The following is a 21,735-nucleotide window of genomic DNA, read 5'->3' as shown; positions in this document are numbered from 1 at the left end:
AAATCGTTTCTGCTATCATTGCATTCAAAACTTGCAGCTACTTTTCCTGTGTTTGTATGTGCTTATATGAAGCGTAAAACAGAAGCATAAATGCCTCCCCAACAAAAAAGGAAGCCTAGAACCAAGTGTGGAGGCTTGGAAATTTGTCTCACAGATCTTTTGGGAGGCTAATATTGTGCTGGTTCCTTGTGAGGGCACATTGAGCTGGCGATGTCTTTCTTTCATTGCCTTTTTTATTAATCAACCCCTTCAACATCCAAAGCAGTGTGCCAAATTTTTTTTTCTTAGGTGACCCTCTACTCTTCATGTATAAAAGAAGTTGCAAAAGAACTTTTAAAAACATAAAATGTCTGCAAACAAATGCAAAGAGAGAGAAAACTCATGGCATTGTGTTATCAGGTAGCTGCAACAAATTTGTCTAGTAGAAGCAACAACAAGATTTTGCACAAAACCTTTGTCATAAAGACAAATTACAACAAAAAAAATGGAATATTGTAGGGGGCCAAATGATGAAGGGCAGAATATGAGCTACTGGATAATGCTGAGGTGCTGGACAATTTACCAAGCAAAAACACAGTTAGAAGACAGAGAACCTCAATTTACACACCAGCAATAAACAATTATTCTCTGTAAAAGAGGTCAAGTTCGCTAAAATTTTTGCAAAAACAAAATTATCTGCCAACAATGGCAGGCAGAGGGTCGAATGACTCTCTACTTAAAAAAATTTCAATTTTTTTCAACTTTTCCTTTCAATGTGTACAAAAAATAAAAAAGTGAAAAAATTGAAAGTTTACCAACAGACTTCATTGAAAGGGCTGAATAATCTAGACACACCAACTAACAGAAGTGAGAAGTGCTCCTATGACTTTGATACTATGTTGCACAGGCCAAGATCCAGAAGTCACATTCAAATAATCACTCGCAGGGTGTCTAAACCAGAAATGAACCAAATAACAATCAACATATCAATTAAGCTAAAAGCTAGATTGATCGACACATAATCAAATGGGAACACCTGAATATATACAAGATAAGTGTGAGGTGAGAAGGTAGGAGTTATCTGACTACCTCTCCAAGCATGCAACAAGTGTAAGACTCCATGGACAAGTATTGGGACACTTGGTGAGTCTACATACAAAAGACTCTCTAACCTCCCATAAGGTGAGAAGAGAATATCTCAACCCCTAAGTGAGGTTAACCATAGTGTGAATAGAACTCAACTAAGTAGGCTAAAAGCAAACTAATCACTTAAAACACTTTTTCACACTAACAATAACATCTTCCATCTATAAGAAAAGCTGAACATAAAATATTAAAAAGCATGCTTCAGGTTGAGTGGCACATGAAAGGAGGTGAGGAGGTCTAGGTGATCTAGATGTATTGTTTATAAGTGACATATATGGCAGCTCTAATGATTGTCTCCTTCAATGGAAGGAACCAAGTAGGAGCATCGAAAGAATCTATAAAAAGAGGCACTCTATCAATAGAGATGCAATTAGAAAGATGAAGCAACCTACAATCCAAGTGCCAACGATGCAACAGTTTAGTGAGGACTAGTGAAGCAGTAGGGACAAATAAAGCAGTCCTATATGATGAGGAAAGTGCTAAGCATGGATATGCCATTGAATAAACTCCTTTAACTCATAAATGTAAATGTTGAATAGGGTTAATGAGAGAGGATATCCTTACTTAACCCAATGGTATTATTCACAAACTCAAAGAAACAATAAGATGTATGAAACTACCCAAAATTTGTCTCATAAAGCCTTCAGTGCCAATGATCAGAGAATTTAAGATTCCAACATCTCTCGACTTCTGGAAAAACAGATATCAGGAAACCAAGCCTAAGGCCTTTTTTGAAGTCAGCAGATCAGCAAGACTTTTGAAAACTTGTAGTGAGCCTCCTCAATATAGTCTAGTAGTCCCCCTTCTCAAGCCAGTGTGCCCGCTAGCTCTAATATTGTTCATTTCCATGTAGCCTGCCAGCTGCATGTCCAACACCAAAGCACAAAGATTGCAAATGCATGCCCAATCATAATTGTGCTATAGTTATCAATGATACAGAGATCCCAGGACATATGAATAGGATGAATGAAATGCTAGGCCTATGACTGAGGAAAATCTGAAAATGCCAGGTCATTGAAGATTGTGACATGAGAAAAGGCAAAAGACATATTGGATGAATTCTGCTTGGAGACCTCTGCGAAAAAGAATATGTACACTAGAATGCAAATAAAATTCACACAATATCAAATATCAACAGCTATATTCAATGAACAAATGCAATATAATGACCATTAGATTCACACAATATCAATAACAGTATAACAGAACAAACATTTAGAGATGGAATAGACAAAAAATGCAGATCTCATATCTAAAACAGATAATAGCAGATGGCATGCGAAAGTATGAAATGACAGTGTGGCCCCTTCAAGAGGTTGATGTAGCACACTACCCAAACAGAAGGCTATATTGTTACATATTTTATCCTTGGCAACTAATGGAATTTCTATCCTCCAATTTTATAGAACTAGTTACTATAGTTTACATAAACTTATTAAATTTGAAATGAGATTTAAATAGCCCAGACTAATTCTACTGCAGTAACTTAAAAAGTATTTCTGGAAAATATATTCCTAAGACCTAAAGTGTGTGCTGTACAAAAATGATAAAAATCTCCATTTGCACAACTAAGGATTCCACTGAATTTACAGTGAAATTGTTCCATTATGGATCCACCTACATCTCATACAAGCTTTACTTCTCCAAATGAGCTGCGTCCTACCCAGAGTAGTCACTGACGACAATGATGTAGACCATACTTTTGTAAAAAAGTTGCATTAATATAAATAAAAGGGTTTGCAGTGTACAGAAATCATGAATTAGGACTGTTAACTTATGTTATAAAAGGTGTCTTAAAAGGTTGAGATGTTCCACTACTGTTAAACACAAGCCCTGGGACTCCCAAAATTCTATACATTGGATATACTCAACATAGCTATAAGAGATAATGACATTCAAGACTGATGGCATGAAAATTATACATCATTATATTTTTAATGCACAAGAGAGCCATTTATTTCTTTCTTTAATGTGTTTGCTCCAACATTTGTCATGCATGTAGGACAAATTGTGTGTGAAATAATTTTTTCTACCTACAGGAACTGCATATCAAACTAGGCATTATAAGAAAGAAAACATCAAAATTAATAATGTGTTGATTGCAAAAGGAAAGATCTACAAATGAGAGCTAACCTGCACATTAAGTAAAAATATTCCTGCCGTAGAAATTGGGAAAAGAGCACCGAGTGAACCATGTATATGTTCTGTAAGATCAAGAAACCACATAGCGCCCCCCTATACATAAATGAACAAATTGTTATTTAACCAAATAAAATGATGTATAAATTTGAGACTTCAAAAAAACTTGAGCCAATGAAGATCTACTTTATTATATGCCCTTTTACATTACAAACGGCACTAACTGCTATGTCCTAGAAAAAACTACAACACCCTAATAATGCCAAATTTTATGCTTCCTCAGACAAATCAAATAAAATGAATGCACATTGTACACACCCAAAGAGAGTGCATAAGTGTAAAGTTGAGTGTCGAAATAATGTGCCAAATATTTTAATTTCCCTTTCTTCTGAATTTGGTTTTAAATGCATACCAGCTAATTAATTCTCTTTTCAATCCCATGTGGGGGGCATCTAACTCTATTTTCATTTCTAATTTGAGCACCTAGGTACTTGCACTAATTGATCATTCCAAATTCGTCATTTTGTTGTATTCATCTGTGCAGAGTTGCTAACTTGCTATTACCAATATCTTAATCCAGACACGAGTCTTGAACATGAATGATATACATTTTGTCTTGAAAGCAGTAAAAAAAATTTAAAATAATGTGTAGAGGCTTATGCTCAAATGTTTGTGGGGCTGATCAGGTGGGTCTGAGGGACTAGAGAAATGAGTTCAATGCAGGTCTACCAAAGTATACATTGGACATATATTTGAACACTCCTTGGAGGATGATTACCACATGAATCTATGACTGCTCTTAAAGAAGTTTTAGGGTATTTATTAATAATTCCCTAGAATGTGCACCAAATACCCCAAGAAGGTTGACTAGACATCCCAAGAAGATTCACATAAAATGTAATACATAATCACATGCCAGCAATCCTTGTAATGTTACCTAGAATTGTAGGTTGTGTAAATAGTCCCCCAATTCACCATAAATAGTCTCATAATTACACTTTACTTAAGTTGACTTAGGGTAATGCTATTCATAGTAGTTTGGAACTTTGGATATGAGACACATAAGGAAGTGTGCACATAGTGAAGTTACTTATAGGAGAAATTCCAACTTTTGTGGTCTTATCTTGTTGTTACATTCCACTTTCGGTGGATGATCCACCTCTTGTGGAATATTTTATTATTTCACCTACCCTTGTATCTCATTGGGCCACATGCCATGAATGTGTGCTCACATATCCATATGGCCTTGCCATTATAAGCAACCTCATCTACATTGCATGTAATGATCCAGTTGATCATATTTTGCATCTTGATGAGAACAGAGTTTTTTCTTATCAATATTTTGTCTCTCTTGTTTGTGCTATTCATTGAGCTCTTGATCTTGGTTATTTTTGACAAATTCTTACATGGCATTAGAGCCTATAGGGTGCCATGGATAGTCATTTGAGAGAAATTTAATGCAATTTGAAGTTTTGTATTTTGGAGCTTTCTATTGCAGGTCATTATTGGAGCTTGTTGGGTCAAATCTGATGTTACCATTGGATTGAGGAGGTTCGAGAAGTCAAAATCGCCTTTTGTTTCATCCAAATCCGACACCAAAGGCTAAATCTAGAGCCATTTGAAAGTGGACAGTGGTCACTTGTCCCAAGAGCGATCTGCAATTTTGGTGCACTTTGGGTCAAATCTAACATTACCATCGTGTTCAAAACGCCGAAAAACCTCAAGATCACCTATTCATTTGTCGAAATCAACCTCTGTCACTCAAACTTGAAAAATATCCCCCTCTCAAACTTGTCGTACGAACGAAATTGTATGCAAGTACAAGCATTTTTCATTTTTTGGTTTTTTTAATTTTTCAATCAAAAAAAAAATTTAATATTAACTCAGGTGATGCATTTTTCTTTTTTTATTGAGGCAATATTTATTTTTTCATCTGTTTTTTTAAAAAGCAAAAAATTAAAAAAACATATATTTTTTTAGGTGTCTACATACGTAGGCCTACCTGCACACACAAGGACACCTGCTCATGCAAATACCCTGCGGACGCTGGGACACCTACGACATAGGACTCTGTGGACGCAGGAACACTTGCACTTGCAGGACCTTGCGTACCGCAGGTGCCTCTACAGGCCCCTGCAGGTGTGTTGATGTGTATTTTGTACACGACCAAACACAGAATAAAATACCTAAAGGTACCTTATCCTCTCTTGAGCAAAGTTTCCCAAAAGCTGAAGATCTCGCCGAAGGATCAGTCGAGGCAACTCCAAGGTTCTTGTATGTAGGTTCTCTACTCGTGGATAAGCTCTCTGTGGTATGATGTGATTTTGCTGGAATCACAAGGGGACTTACACTTGATGACTGAACGTCTGATTTGCTTTGAATATTGCTGGAACACAGGATTTCACTAGTCTAGATTATAAAAAAAAAGGAAAACGATGAGGGCGAGGGAAGGATCTAATTCTGACACTAAGAATGTAGGAGCAATGAATGACCCTAAGTCTTGTTTTGACATCCCAGGACCATCTCCACAAGGTTAGTGCGATCTTCGGAGGAAAGCTTTATGATGTTCAAATCATCGCTACAGGCATAGACACCATCAGGCTGATGCATATCAGAGAAGAAGCAACAATTGAAGTTAGGCTTAAGCTGAATGATTCCAGTTGACTACACAAGGCAAGTCTGCAATCAACAAACTGCTAGTAGTATGGATATACAAATTTCACCACCAATCAAACACATTTCTTCCACTCATCTAATAACATGAAATCAAATCTGAGAAGTATAAAGACCATGCAAATTGTTGAATCGACCCATAGATTTCACCATTTCTTCAATGGAGTTTACAAGCGTTTTACAACATCTTGGCAACAATCTTTGCCTTCTCTTTCTATTCTACTTTAATTGCTATTCTACCAACTGACTATTCACTATTTCTAACTATTCACCTTCTAACTACTGACTAACTATTAGCCTTTACAAATGAGGAGCCAAGGCTTATATAGTGCCCACAATACAATTCAATGGCTTAGATCAATTTGAGATCAATGGCCGAGATTTTACAATGAAAACCCTAATTAGGGTTTGTTACAACAAACTTAATTCTTGACCAATGAAATAATTGCATTATTTGGACACATGTCTTCTCTGGAATATTCGACCAATGGATAGCCGGGGTAGTGTTGACGTGTATTTTGTACACAATCATACACAGAATAAAATACCGACAGGCATCTTATCCTCTCTTGAGAAAATAGTCTCTAACTGCTGAAGATCTGCAAAAAGGATCAGTTAGATGGACTCCAAGGTTCTTTTAGTGGGGTCTCCACGTGTGGACAAGCTTTTTTAGTGGTATGATGTGATTTGCTGTTTCCTCCAAGGCGTCTTACGGATTCTAAAGCTCGAAGATTTCACTAATCTAAAAAGAACTTTTAAAAAATGGAAAAAGATAGGGTTTAAGAGGTCTAATCTAGCCTAACCCTATGAACGACTTAGCATGAATGAGATTTGGCAAGACTCAACCAACTTCAATTTTGCCATAAGATAACAACTTAATTGAAATTAGTGCGATCTTCTAAGGTAATAATGGTATTCAATGCATCAAAGACCAAGGACACTACTACGAAGGTACATATCCTAGATGCGAAAATGCTTGAAGGTTAAGGACTCAAAATGTTTTCCAGTCGACCACGCAAGGCGTTCCTACAACCAGCAAGAAGCTAGTGGTTTGGATTGCGAATCCTACCAAATATCAAATCTCACACTTAGCCTTTCAAATTAACAAACTACTTTGATTGAGCGAGATTCAAGTACATCCAACAACCATGAAGATAACTTAAGAAATTTGCAACAAAACACCATAACTTCAATATTTTATTGATTTCCAAGTCATCATATACAACAATTGCTTGAACTTCTCTCTTCAAGACTCAATCTTGCTACAAAATAAAAATTGCTTACAACTCTAATTTCTCAACTCTATTCTCTATTTCTCTATTGACTATTCTGTTTTTTATGAAATGAAAAATGGGGGTATAAATAGCATCCCCAGTTACAATGAAAGGTCCAGATTGAAAGTAAATCAATGGACAAGATCATGACACCTAAACCCTAATTAGGGTTTGTTACAAATGACCTCCCTTTTACTGAACAATATTAAATACATAGCCAAATATTAAATTTGGCACAAAAATCTAGGAGGTATCAGCCAATGAGAAATAAGATGTCATGTCATCTGTAACAACCTTTCATCTAGAATCTTATTCCCTTTCCAATTCTCTTTCTTAGCATATGCAATGAATTTTGTCACGATTCCTTCGATTTCTGTGCTTGGAATCTCGGGAAGATTCTTGATACTCTCTTCTAAGTGGATAACCTGATCAAATGCATCTAGAAGAGCCGTGTCCCAAGTAGGTTCAAGTTCCTTTGTTCTATCAATCAGGAGCATGGTGGCATACATTTGATCATACTGCTCATCTGTAACATCTGCGTCCTTGCGGAAGATGATCTTGATTCTATCTTCAAATTCTTGTAAATCCACATCTGTCTCGACCTCGATCCTTCTGCCAAGAATGGTACGAAGTACCTCAAATACTCTGTCCTGGATCGGATTGATCACCTCCTCAACTTGACCACATCTAATACTGATGTCCTCAAAGCGAACACTCTTTATATGGAGTAAGGTTGACCACTGGAACAAACTGTGAGAATCGCCTTCCAAGATCTTCTCTTGTGCTAAAATTCTTCTGGATGTATGTCTTATAATTTTCAAGACAGGAATGACAACGTCCTTGGTATGGGCAAATGCAGCTACTGTTGCCATCAATCTGTGGATTATCTCAAGAACTTGGATAGCCTGGTGGGTGATCTTCGACATCCTTGTAATAAACTCAATGGCCACCGTGTGAGATCTATCCATCCAATTACATGTACGCTGGACCATATTCCTGAATCTTTCTGCTTCATTGATTGATTGAAGGGGCAATGCCTGCAATGGTGATCTAACTGGATCCTGACGTCCCAAAGGTTCATTGATGTGACTGAAATATGTTCTCCATGCACCGACCTCTTTCTCAAGCTTTCTATTCTTCTCTACTTCTTCTCTAAATTTATCCTTCAATGCCTCAAATGTGTCGGTGGCATCATCTAAAGTCTGCTCTGCTGTGGATGGTCCTAACTCAATAGTCTATATATGATAGTCTTCTGCTAGGATCTCACCCTCATATTTGTCTGCCGCCGGTGTAGCTATCTGCAGTTTTCTAGATCCAGTCTCATCTCGAATCATCTTGGACATCTTTGTAGCCTTCTTCTTCTCTGTTGTCATATGTGAGCGTCCAACAAGGCTCTCTAGATCGATTGCACTGTCCTCGTCCTCAATTACGATCACCTTAGTCAATCTTTCCTTCAACCAATCTGGGATATTTGATCTTGTCTCTTGAACTTGAATTTCTTTGTGTACTACTTCTTCTTGTCTGGGAGGAGATGTTACTTCATTATCATTATCTAAATCATAGTCTTGGAGAGATCCATCGGATGAAACATGCTGTGCCCGTTCTTCCTCTTGTCTATCATTCTGTACCATTGATTCCATGGATTCTTCCACTCGAACTGTTCTATCTTCTGGCCTGGAAGAAGTACCTGGTGTTTGATCTTTGTTAGCACCTTGCCTTTTCTTGGAAGGCTCTTTCTTTTCTGATCTTTCCTTTCTCTTTGAACCTCTCGGATGGAGATTGCCCTCACTGGCACATCGAAGGTTACCTTCTCCTGAATTCCTAGGATTAGGATTGCCTTCACTAACACTGGCTCCACCTTCGGCTGGCTTTTCTTCCAAAGTAAAAGACATGGCTATGCCTTGTTCTCTCAACTTCTGATGTTGAATGTCTACCCATCTGCGAGTACAAGACAAGACTGGTGCCATCAAATCATCTAAATCCACGGCTTCGGGCTCATTCCAATTCAAACTTATTGCTTTGCTCTCCCTATCATATGAAGATTGGATGTGCCTGCCGTTGTCCTGAGCTTGGTCGGCTACTCTGTAAATCTTACATTTCCTGATGAAATCCAAAGGCAATCTAGAATGTATCTTGCGTTTTACTTCAAGATCATCTAGGAGATTCATCATAAAATCTTCAATTTGGTACTCATGTCTAAATCTTCTACCGACTGTCTCCTCTAAATGTCCATGTGGATCAAAACTATTCCTCCAAGCAAAAGATGAAAAAGGATACAAGGCTAACTCCCTCTCTGCGTCATCCATGGCTGAGACATTGGGACATACCTCAACTGAATTACCCAAAATAATAGGTACCTGAACTCCATTCTGATGTCTGTGTCTGAATGCCTTCACATATGCTGCCAACTGCCTTGTTACTTCAAGTAACACAATCCTGTCTGTCGGGTATCTCGGCAACATATATGGAGGTAAAGGACATCCATACACTCTAATGTAAGTGAACTTGGGAAACTGAATGAACCAAGCACCGTACCTCTTGATTAACTCCTGGGCATCCTGAGATAATCTATTGTGAATCCCTCCTTGCAACGTCCTTGTGATGTTCATCGTGAAAGTATCATTGATTAACTTGTAGTTCTTCCCTGGTGGATGATGCAAGTGGGTATAGGATTCACAAACTCTGACCTCGCCGGGTCCTCTTCCAATCACTCCTCTGTGGGGTAGTCCTGCGTACTCAACGCTCCTGATTAAGGCATAGATGACATATGAACTCATGTGGAAGGACTTAGTAGCCCTGAGTCTTCTCAACTGTACGTCTAAGCAATGGCTAATTATCCTAGCCCAATGTATTGTACCCTTTCCTTGAACAATCACCTGGATGAAATAAAACATCCATTTCTCAAAATAGAAGGCATGAGGTGCTCCTGTAACTCTGTTGAGCATGGTAATCAAATCTCTGTACTCCTCTTGGAAATCGATCCGGTGTGGTGTGTTCGGTACTTTGCTCAGACAGGGACGACTCTTGAGTAGCCAGTTCTTGTTGATTATGCTTAGACAAGCATCTGGATCATCATCGTACACTGATCTGGCTCCTTCAATGCTCTTGTATATCATGTCCCTGTGCTCTGGAAGATGGAAGGCTTCACTCATGGCTTCCTCTGAAAGGTACGCCAAAATGTTTCCATCATTGGACACAATTGTCCTGGACTGTGGATTGTAATGACGGGCACACTCGATCATCAACTCGTGGCACTGAATAGCTGGAGGAAAACCGGCCGCCTTGATAATGCCACTCTCTATTATTCTCCGGGCGACAGGTGATGGCTTGCCGATGTAAGGGACCTCTCGGAACTTCTTCATGCTAAAGTTCCCCAAGTTTGTATCTCCAATGTTGCTCCACTTGGACACGATCTTGGTCTCCACCTCTTCGGTCTTCTGATCTTCTTTCATGAGAGCCGAGCGACTGGTGGATGCTCCCGCCTTTGGGGTCGCCATACCTACACAACATTTCATTATAAGAAATAGATTTTGCAATAAATAACGTAGATAAGAGAGATAGATTTTAGGAAACCTCATGATAAGTCCCTAGAGTTATCATTTCCTAAAATATAACGATTGAGCGAAGAGATTTTAAAATTCAAAATTTGAAATATGACGATGAATGAATAAAACAATAATAATTAAATCGCCATACCTCGATAGAGAGCTAACTCTAGAATGCAAAAACAAAATTTGCCTAGGCAAAATTGAGGTATAAAGATAAGCTTCAATATGATCCCCTCAAATTTGATTTCGCCACCTCCGGAGAGAATGTGATCTTCAATTTCGCACAAATAAATCACCAAGTCCTTAGCAAATTCGCCTAAGGCGTGGTCTTGGATGGATCTTCAAATTCGCTCTACCTTTGATCTTCAATGCAATTCGCACCTCTTCCAACACACTTCGCACGCCTCACACCACCTTGGGAATGTCTACGCCACCTTTGGTTTGAAGTCGCACCACCTTTGGAATGTCTAAGCGCGCCACCCTTGGTCTTCAATGCAATTCGCACTATATTCGCCTCTTGTCAACTCGCATAAAGGAAGGTAAAAATAATGATGTAGAAAATGATAATTCCACCCCCCTTATATAGCGCTTGCATCCTTTACCCCTTAGGCCGACTTAATAAAAACAAAACCATTTTTTAAATGATTTGCAATGAAATAACAAGGCCGACCTCCATATATGAGCGCTCAAATCGATTTTTTATTAATTAATTAATTAATTACTAATGCCTTGCGTTTTTTTAATTGCAAATTTCGATTTTTAAATAAGGCAAAAATAATTAATAAATGTTAACGCCACATTAAATGCCAATAAAAATGGATTTTTTTAATTTTAAATTGATTTAGCATTTAAAGTAAATTCGAATTGTTTAATTTGGCGCCAAAAAATATGTAAATAGAGGGACGTACCTCATCGCTCTGGTCCCTTGAGGAGGGACAGGAGCGATTCACCATCTTTGGCATGATTCTTGCGTTTTCGACGTTTAATTCCTTCATTTCCACGTCCCAAATCGATCATCTGGGGGTCTTTCGAACTTGAATTTCTTCCTTGTGCGAGCAAGTGTATCCTATGACCATTATCGCCCTGGTCCCTTGGAGAGGGACAGGAGCGATCTCCATGTTTTTATGTTCATCTTGTATCTTTGACCTTCGAAAAATCATTGCTTGTGTCCTTTGCGCTTATTCCCATTCGCTTCATTATGTGTTTGGACGTATTTAAAGGGACCATCGCCCTTGTCCCTTGAAGAGGGACAAGAGCGATCCATGTTTTTCTCCTTGACCTTGGCAACTTTACACTTCGATCTCCTTTGCAATGTCCTCCAAATGTCGTCCTTCGCATTTCCTATCCTCATGTCGCCTTGATCTTTGAAGGAACGTGAGTGTTTTTAATGATATCGCCCTGGTCCTTGTCCAAAGGACAGGAGCGATGGGAGACTTTTACCTCGATTAGCAATGTTTGGACGTTAAAAACTCTTGCAAATTGTCTTCAAACGATGCCTTGGACCATATGCTATCTTAAGACGTCTTGACTTAGCTTGGTCTTGAAGCAAAACAAGGAATCCAAAGCAAATCGCCCTGGTCCCTTGGAGAGGGACAGGAGCGATCTAGTCTCCATGCTCAAAATGATGATCATTTCACGTTCAAAACTCTTGTTTATCATCTTTTTACCATACCATGGACCCTCCAAAACATTGCAATGTATTGTCCTTACGTAAATTTTGCATGGATTAATCTAATATATCAATATCGCTCTAGTCCCTTCCTGAGGGACAGAAGCGAAGTTCATCATAACATGCTCGTTCTTGTTTGTACCGACTTGCAATCATCTTCATTGCGTGGAATGATGTCCTTTCGACCCTCTTGGTAGCTTGAAACTTGCTTGTCTTTTGAAATCGATGCTTTAATAGAAATATCGCTCTGGTCCCTTGGAGAGGGACAGGAGCGATCTAGGTCTTTATAGTGCAAATCCTTCCATGTGATGACCTTTGCAACGTTGCGCTTGATGGAAATGCCTTGAAATGTCCTCGCCACCCTTCGTCCTAACTTGGATCGGCCTTGAACCTTGGAGGGACGACCTTGAACTCTGGAGGGACGCATCATCACCATTGTATCGCCCTGGTCCCTTGGAGAGGGACAGGAGCGATCCTTCCTTTGTGGCCTTCATCTTACTTTGCCAGGTTCCAAGTTTATATTCAACGGAGTCGTCCTTCTTCACTCTATCCGCCCATGCCTTGACATTGTCTGTAATTTTGCAACAAAGACAATTATATCAAAAATCGCTCTGGTCCCTTGGAGAGGGACAGGAGCGAACTAGGCATTTAATGCTGGTATGGACGTCCCAAAAATCTTCAATTTATATTCAATGCATTCATCTCATGTTCTCCTTCGTTTTTGAACGTAAACTTGCCTTGACCCTTGTCTGGATTTTGCAAAATGGAGGAAATCGCTCTGGTCCCTGGGAGAGGGACGAGAGCTACAAGGTACCTCGCCCTGGTCCCTTGGAGAGGGACAGGAGCGATTTAGTCAATATAGGTCATTTTCCTTCGTTTTTTGCATCTCAAATTATATTCATTTGGCAAAGTATCTTCCTTCGGACGTCCTCAAATCATTAAGTTTTCAAAATCTTGCAAGGACAAGGCGAAATTTGAATTGTAGCTCCGGTCCTTCACTGAGGGACAGGGGCGATTTTCCTCCTGGAGGCATTTCTGTGCTCATGAAAATCTTCAATTTATATTCAAATGAAAGATCTTGTCGTTCTCTATCATTTCAAACGTAAAATTTGTCTGGACTCTGTAGGGACGATGAGATATTTGAAATTGAGCTCCCGTCCTTCACTGAGGGACAGGAGCGATTTTGCTCCTACAGGCCAAAATAACAAGATTTTTCACATTTCAACACTTCACGAGGCAAAAACAAATCAATTTCGATGCCCAAGATCAAACTTCAAAAAAGTCAAAAATTTGGTCAAAATATTCAGTCAGACAAAAATTCATATTGACGGTCAACACTTAGACAAGTTTAAGCTCTGCATGAACATTCCAATTGAAAATTAGACCATTTTGGCGAAATCATTGCATTCAAAATTTGCATTCTAGAAAAGAAGCTCAAAAGCTCACAAAACGACTGGATTTTGGCTTGAAAAGGCAAAACTTAAAACCCTAAGGCTTAGCCCTAAATCCAGACAACTAACGGACTAACAAAACCCTAAAAACGAAAGCGAAAACGAACGAAAAACAAGCAAAAAGAGGGGGTCCCCATTTGCGATGGGGCGATGTGTGAAATGGTCACAACAGGTAGGTACATCGAAGTTAGTGCCATCTTTTGATGAGTCAGGTACATTGAATCTGGACATGCTGAAGTGGACCAACCCGACTGGAGCAGTGATGACTGGGATGCCACCTTGTCTGATACTTGGTTGATGCTCAATGTGGTGATGCTGAGAAGCTAACTTTAATTAACTCTTCTGAAACTATCTGCTTCTCCAATGGACCCTTGCTTTGATCCTCTTTTGTCTTTGATGTGCAGGATGGATGGTGTACCTTCCCTTAAAATGCTAGGCTGGAAAAGGTTGTCCCTGTCGATGCTGGGCTAGAGGAGGTCGTCCTTGATGATGTTTGCTCTTCTTTCATCTGCAAAACAAATCAAGAGATGATTAAGGACACATAATGAATTCATTTCAACATAGCATTTCCTACCTTAAATCATCAACAAGAAGATATCAAAATGAAGTTTGCTTAAGATTCTTTCCAAGGACAGGCTCCATAAGAATTTCGCCCTTGACCCTTTGGAAGGGTTAGGAGCGAATTTTGCATTCCTGGCTCAAATTCTTCTCACCTTGTGATCATACTTGCTTAAATACATGCCCAAGGACGTCCTCATTCTCAACCAACACCAACCTTGATGTAAATTTGGGGCAAAAATGGAGGTTTTAAGAATTTCGCTCTAGACGCTTCGGAAGGGTCAGGAGCGAAATTCAAGTTTTAGGTCTTAATTCCTCATCTCCTTCACTTCAATTCATCCTACAGGGCAAAGAAACATCATTTCAACCTCAAGTACGCCTTAGGACTCAAAGCGACACTTAGCCAAAATTGGGAAGGAAATGTGGCCTACAAAGATTTTCGCTCTAGACCCTTTGGAAGGGTCAGGAGTGAAAATCATGATTTGAGCTTGATTCTTGACCTTTTCAACTCCAAATCTCTTTGAGAGGCAAACATAGACCTTTCTCCACGCATCCCCATCAAGATCCTGACTTTAGCCAAGGAAAAATGATAGCTTTCAAGAATTTCGCTCTGGACCCTTTGGAGGGGTCAGGAGCGAAATTCATCCTCTTGACTAAAATCCTTCATTTCATCCATCATCAATCACTCCCTAGGGCTAGAACGTATCAATTTGCCCTTACTATGCCTAAGGAAGCTATAATCCTGGCCTCAACAAGTGAGAATTTGATGCTTAAGGGGATTTTCGCTCTGGACCCTTTGGAAGGGTCAGGAGCGAAATCCCTATTCTTGGCTAGTTTCTCACCTTGGTTTGTCTCATTCTCCTCCAAATTAGATCAAATCAACTTCCTTGTTTCATTATCAAAATATTCCATCACCCAACTGGGTCCAGGTAAGGTCAGACTAGGTTTTAAGGTCAAAGGAAGGCAAAAGGGGAAGATTTCGCTCTGGACCCTTTGGAAGGGTCAGGAGTGAACTCCTTATTTGAGGCTAGCTTTCATCATCTTGAGGTCCAAAAATTCCTCTTCAAGGCAAATATGCACCAAAACCTACCAAACCATGCCTTAGAAGCTCCTAACTTGGTCAAGCTAAGAAGCACAATAGAGGAAATATGAATTTCGCTCTGGACCCTTTGGAAGGGTCAGGAGCGAAATTCACTTTTTGAGCCAATTTCTCACATATTTTCTCCTCCTCACACCTCGGACAAACTTTATTAGGCCTCCTTTCCTCATGATCATGGAAGGGTCAAGAGCGAAATTCATGTAAAACCATATTTTCCACAAAAACTAGAGCTATATGTCAACCTAAAGGAGAAATTTGCATGATCATGAGGAAAGGAGGCCTAATAAAGTTTGTCCGAGGTGTGAGGAGGAGAAAATATGTGAGAAATTGGCTCAAAAAGTGAATTTCGCTCCTGACCCTTCCAAAGGGTCCAGAGCAAAATTCATATTTCCTCTATTGTGCTTCTTAGCTTGACCATGCGAAATTCACCTTTCTAGGCTCAATTCACCTTCAAACTGGCTTGACTTTGTCCTAGGCTATATCTTTGATTTATTCCTTCCATTCCTTAGCCAAATTTGCTCAACCACTCACTGACTTCCTCGAACTCAAACGGGACACCACCAACAAAACCAAGCCTAAGGAAGACCTTGAAAAACGCCCTTAACTTGGAGCATCAACTAACTCACCCAAGCTCAAGCAGAGCCTGCTATCTAGTGATCCTCCTGACAACACTCACCATGCAAAAGCTAACAGACTAAACCCTAAAAGACCCAGAAAACAAACCCTAGAGAGCAAAAAGCAGGGGTCCCCATTTGCAATGGGGCGATGTGTGAATACGTCACAACATATATTTTGCAAAAAATTAAAAAACATATATTTTTTTAGGTGTCTGCGTACGTAGGCCTACCTGCACACGCAAGGACACTTGCTCACGCAAATACCCTGTAGATGCTGGGACACCTACGACATAGGACTCTGTGGACGCAGGAACACTTGCGCTCGCAGGACCTTGCGTACCGCAGGTGCCTCTACGGGCCCCTGCAGGTGTAAAACCTTTTTTAAAAATTTTAATATTTTCTTAATAAGTTTTTTAAATTAAAAAAAACTTTTTTTTTTAAATATAACTTTAATATTAAATTTTTTTAATGTTTTTAATTAAGTTTTTTTAATAAAAACTTAAAATTTTAGATATTTGAAAAATAAAAGAAATCTCAAAAATTAAAAAAATCATGATTGTTTTTTTCTTTTTTAATAAAGTTTTTTTGGTCAAAAATCCAAAATTAAAAAAAAATTCAAATTTTTCTTTATTGATTTTTAATAAAAAAATTTAATGGTTTTTTTAATAAATGCTTTTAATGGGATTTTTTAAATCTTTTTAAAAGCAAAACTTTCATTTAATATGCAATATTGGGAACAAATTTTTTTCTTGTCCACCTACATACTTGTCTTGCAGCATTCTCCAATCAACAGCCAAAGGGGGGGAGTCAGTTTGCTCATTCATATCTCTTGGCATCATCCCAATTAAAAGCATCTTCATTTGCAATCTTCTACAAGGCATCTTTTTGGTGGCATTATGTTCATGTTTCCAATTTTACATCATCATGTTCTATTCTCTTGCATGGGCTATGTTGTAATGCACTAATATACAGTGCCACACCTCTTTGTACTTTGTCATTGATGAAATATTTGATGTAATCCTCTTGCACACCGTATATTAGGAAATATCTTGTGAGACTTGGTGCATGGCTCCAATTGAGACTTAGATTGTACACATTTGTGCATGGCTCCAATGAGACACTGATTGTATCAATCTACCATTGATGAGTATCCAGCTGATGCTCAAAGCAGGTTGTCTCCATGCCATATCATCATTTTGTTACAATGAGACTATGAGTGATTCATCAGTCATTCTTCATCAACTTTGGTACCTGGTTTTGTCAAACTTTGACATTCTTGTTGCAACATTGGCTCTATTTCTTCCTAATGAATAGGAGTGTTGGTCAACACCATTGGACCATCTTTGCAAGAGATTCTACAATGAGAGGCTGCATGGACTTTCCTCTTCTCTCTTCTGGAGGGGTATTTTTCCTCACATGAGGTTTTGTTCTTCTCATACTTCATTGAGAGCATTGTGTGCTTTCATCTCTCTTTTGGGGGGGAACTTTTTCCCATTGGGTTTTTCTCTCTTTCTTCGTTTGTGAGAGATTGCATTGCATTTGTACATGGTTACCTGACATGGCCTAGTAGCTGGGACCCATCTTGCATTGTTAGCTTCAATCTACATTCCCCTAAGTTGCACTCAAGGCCGGTGTTGGTGTAAATTATGTCTCATAATTACACTTAAGTTGATTTAGAGTAATGTATTTCCTATTAGTTTGGATATGAAACACTTAGGGAAGTGTGCACATAGGGAAGTTACTTATAGGAGAAATTCCACCTTTTGTGGTCTTATCTTGTTACATTCCACCTTCGGTGGGTGATCCACCTCTTGTGGAATATTTAATTATTTCTCCTACCTACCTTCACCAACCCTTGAATCTCATTGGGCCACATGTCATGATTTCATGCTCACATATCCATATGGCCTTGCCTTTATATAAGCAGGCTCATCTACATTGTATGTAATGATCCAGTTGATCATATTTTGCATCTTGATGAGAAAACAGTTTATTCTTATCAATATTTTGTCTCTCTTGTTTGTGCTACTCATTGAGCTCTTGATCTTGGTTATTTTTGACAAATTCTTACAAACCTGTACATAAGTGATTGGTTTATAGTCAAACCTATATGTAAAACATTAGATGTTTCTTATAATGCTCTTAAATATAGATAAAATTTTACAACATAACAATCCATTGGAATTATTAAAGGGTGAAGTAATAAGTATGGACTTATTCAATTGTAAGTAAATATTGGTAGTTGTGTACAGGTAGTTGCCACCAATGTATCTTAAAGTTTCTGGGTGGGGAAGATGTAAGGACACCATGACACAATTTGGAGGATGGCAAGACTTTTCCTAAATTTTGCGGGCAGAAGAGGAATAGCTGTTACAATAACTTCAACAAACTAAAAGAACCTAAAACTTTAAATAGCAAATACAGAGTGCTGAATTTGCAATGGCCATCCTTCTCCCTTTTCGTTTTTCAGAACCTTCTAGCATATTTTTTTCCTTAAAAGATAACCTTTTTTAATTTTTTACACACCAAATTGTTGACTTTCTAGTCCTGACACAATTATGTCCCCAACAAATCTCCAAGTTCCCAGTATATCACTCAGACCCCCAGGAACACTTGCTCATGGAACACTAATAGCCACCAAAACTGTTAGTTGCAATAAAGTGATTGTTGCCAATCGACAAATACAGCATTGTCTACCCAACGTGAACATGATTTGTTGCTTACTTAGCTGCATATTGCGCTGTCTATCTCTGATCATGGTTTGCAAGTCTACAGTGTTATGATGCTGTTTTCTATATGACTTGAGAATCTATTCATTTTCTACACTTTAATGCCACCTTATAAATCAATTGTGCACTCTAAATGAAGAGACTATTGTGTATCGAAGAACCTAACATTTTGCCAGTTTCCTCGTAGTGACATGAATAAAAGAGGGTGGATTTTAGACTAGAGAGTTAACTCTTATGAAGAAATGACCTCAAGCAAAAAAAGTTGAAACTAACTTAAATAAGACACTACTTGTAGCCAACCAAACTGACAAAGCATTAAAAAAAGCTAGAGCAGGAGAGCAACAATTGCATCTAAATCTGCATATGCATCAATCCCCCTTCAGATCACCATCGATGGGTTCTAGAGCAGCAATAACTACAAGCATTAGTAATGACTAATGCCACTGCATTCAATGCAGTCTACCTCAGTAGTTTTAAAGGCTTCCCCCATTACTGCACTACTTCCATCTTCTTAACCGATTTCCAGAACTCTCACCCTACTTCTTAAGCATTGTAGGAAAGGATGCCAACCACTTTGGTCAGTAGACATAGGAAAGAGATTAGGGCTTTTGAGATGAAAGATAAAGTATATATATAGGAAATTATCAAACTATATTCCACATAAATAATAAATGGCTAAGTAATGTACAAAACGTAATTCTCAATTTATCATCAATGATTGCACAAGGATTGTATGGAGCATTCGACACAGCCAACCCAACTTGCGAATTTTGCAGTGATCTTAAAATCATCTTAGGTTAATATCATAAACTAGTGTATAAGCTTTTCAAGGATTAGACATCCACTATAGTAAGAATCCAACTTTTATTTACAACCCATCTTTCAAATAGCTTTGAAAAATCTTTTCTCAAGTTCATCCATCATGTCTTACACTTCATATTCTTGACCTTCTAATTCATCATCATCAATTACACTCTCAACATGCACCTTGTTCTTTGTGATGTTTCCATTGCATCCAATCTAGTTGTAATACTTCTCAACATCTCCATTATATCTACAAAACTAAGAGCTGTCAATCTTCCTTAATGCATTGTGTCCTCTCCTTGCTACTCTGTATAGCTGCAAGACTCACACTCACCTATAACAAATCTTCTAGAGCTTCTCAAGACACAAATCAACAAGAAACCTTGCTCTAATACCACTCAGTGCAGTCTATGCAAAAGGAATCAACCAAAGACAATCTAACCTAGCATCCTAAAAATCCCTCAAACAAAATTCACAAACTAGATGGAAACAACAAATTTATTTGCATTAAAATTAAAATCTACCTTCAAAGCTTACAATCATGCTGAGAAATGTCCTAAATATAGCACAATCAAAAAATATCATATGCCTAATTTTTCCTTCAAGATGGATGATATTTTGGTTATATTATGCTCTCCCCTATTTCCTAATGTCTTTGTGCTTCAAGTTGTCGGCTTCCCTATTCTTCTCATCTACCCTAATGAAATTCTTCAGTGTACTCTTTCATTGTCTTTTCTTTTTTCCTTAGGTTTTGCAATTGCTTCAGCAATTCTAGTTCATAATCAGCAAGTATGAATTTCTATTCCATCTTGTCATTCTCTCCTTCCCTACCTTATTTCTATCCAATTGAACTTCCTTCCACCAAATAGCAGCATGTCCTTTCAACTTGGTTTTTCTGAGCCTCAGTCTTTCCAAATCTTCAATTTCTTCATATTCAACGTATTCTTGGGTATCATTTATCCAATTGATCGACCCCTCAAGCTTAAAATCACCCACAATTAGAAATCTCAATTCGAGGTCTCTTACCAATCTTGGAGATGGATTTCAACATCTTGATCTGACATGTTTCTTCTTCTTCTAGAGTTTCTTCATTTGGATCTACAGCTTGGACCCTCCATTCATCATCGTCACTCTCATCCTCATCTCTAGGGTTTAGGCCTTTTTTACCATCCTCTTCTACAACAACCAATCAGATCTTCATTGTCCTCATTGTGTCTAACATTCTTTCCATTCTTCCAGCAACATCGCTCATACCAGGCAATTGCCTTGGTGGCATCTTTCCTAGGATTTGATGCAACTACCTCTGGTTGACAATCTGGCTACAAGGTTCATAGTTGTTGCTCTGTTGACAAACACTTGCAAAATGTCTCAAGTTAGTGATCTATTCACCTCAAAGTATTCCAAAACTCACTTCAATACCACTTGATGCAGTGACACAGTCTAGAAGGTTGTCCAATCCTGTGGATTAGAGTTAACACAGCAAGAATTGCAAAGAATAGAAAAGCAACTTCTCATTGATTCACTATCATAGAATGATTGCAATGGCTCACTGGCCTTCCACATGCAGATTATAGATTGGCTCAAAAACCACCACAAGCTTATTACAAGCTTATATGCAAAGATGTGACAATAAGAACTACTATCACTAATAAACTCACTAACTATTATCCTCCTAGATCAATTCTTGATTCACGGTATTCTTCTTTAACTGATTATATATCAGCTCCAAGCTTTAGGAATGATCTGCATTGGCCACAAGGTCCTTCAAATCTTGATGTGTTGTGAAACGTGTAGGTCGGCCAAACATCCAGTGATGAAGCATTTGGTGTTGAAGAAACTCGATACAGTTGTAATTGAAGGTCTCTCTGCTCTCATAGTGCCTTGTGATATGTTGGATTGAATGCCCCAAGTCTTGAGATGATGCAACAAACTTCGCATGAAGAACTAAGAATAAACTGTCTCTCAGATGCACTGCTGATGACGATCTTTTCGTAGAATGATCCAAAACTATTGAGATATGATGTTTGTTAGTTGTTACTGGAATTTGGT

At 38.5% G+C, this 21,735-nt stretch overlaps 1 protein-coding gene across 2 annotated transcripts in view; it reads right to left on the bottom strand.

The window, feature by feature from the left end:
- Nucleotides 1-21,735, bottom strand: part of LOC131043065 (ALBINO3-like protein 2, chloroplastic) — a 230,453-nt gene that overhangs the window by 140,604 nt on the left and 68,114 nt on the right. For both annotated transcript variants that reach the window (XM_057976409.2, XM_057976408.2), the window contains exon 5: nucleotides 3,259-3,360. In XM_057976409.2, the coding sequence (XP_057832392.1) occupies nucleotides 3,259-3,360 (102 nt within the window). The remainder of the gene's footprint in view (nucleotides 1-3,258; nucleotides 3,361-21,735) is intronic.

Source organism: Cryptomeria japonica, chromosome 7 (genome assembly GCF_030272615.1).
Source record: "Cryptomeria japonica chromosome 7, Sugi_1.0, whole genome shotgun sequence".
NCBI classification, from domain to species: domain Eukaryota; kingdom Viridiplantae; phylum Streptophyta; class Pinopsida; order Cupressales; family Cupressaceae; genus Cryptomeria; species Cryptomeria japonica.
Note: the sequence above shows the minus strand (reverse complement) of the source record. Positions and strands in the feature narration are given on the sequence as shown.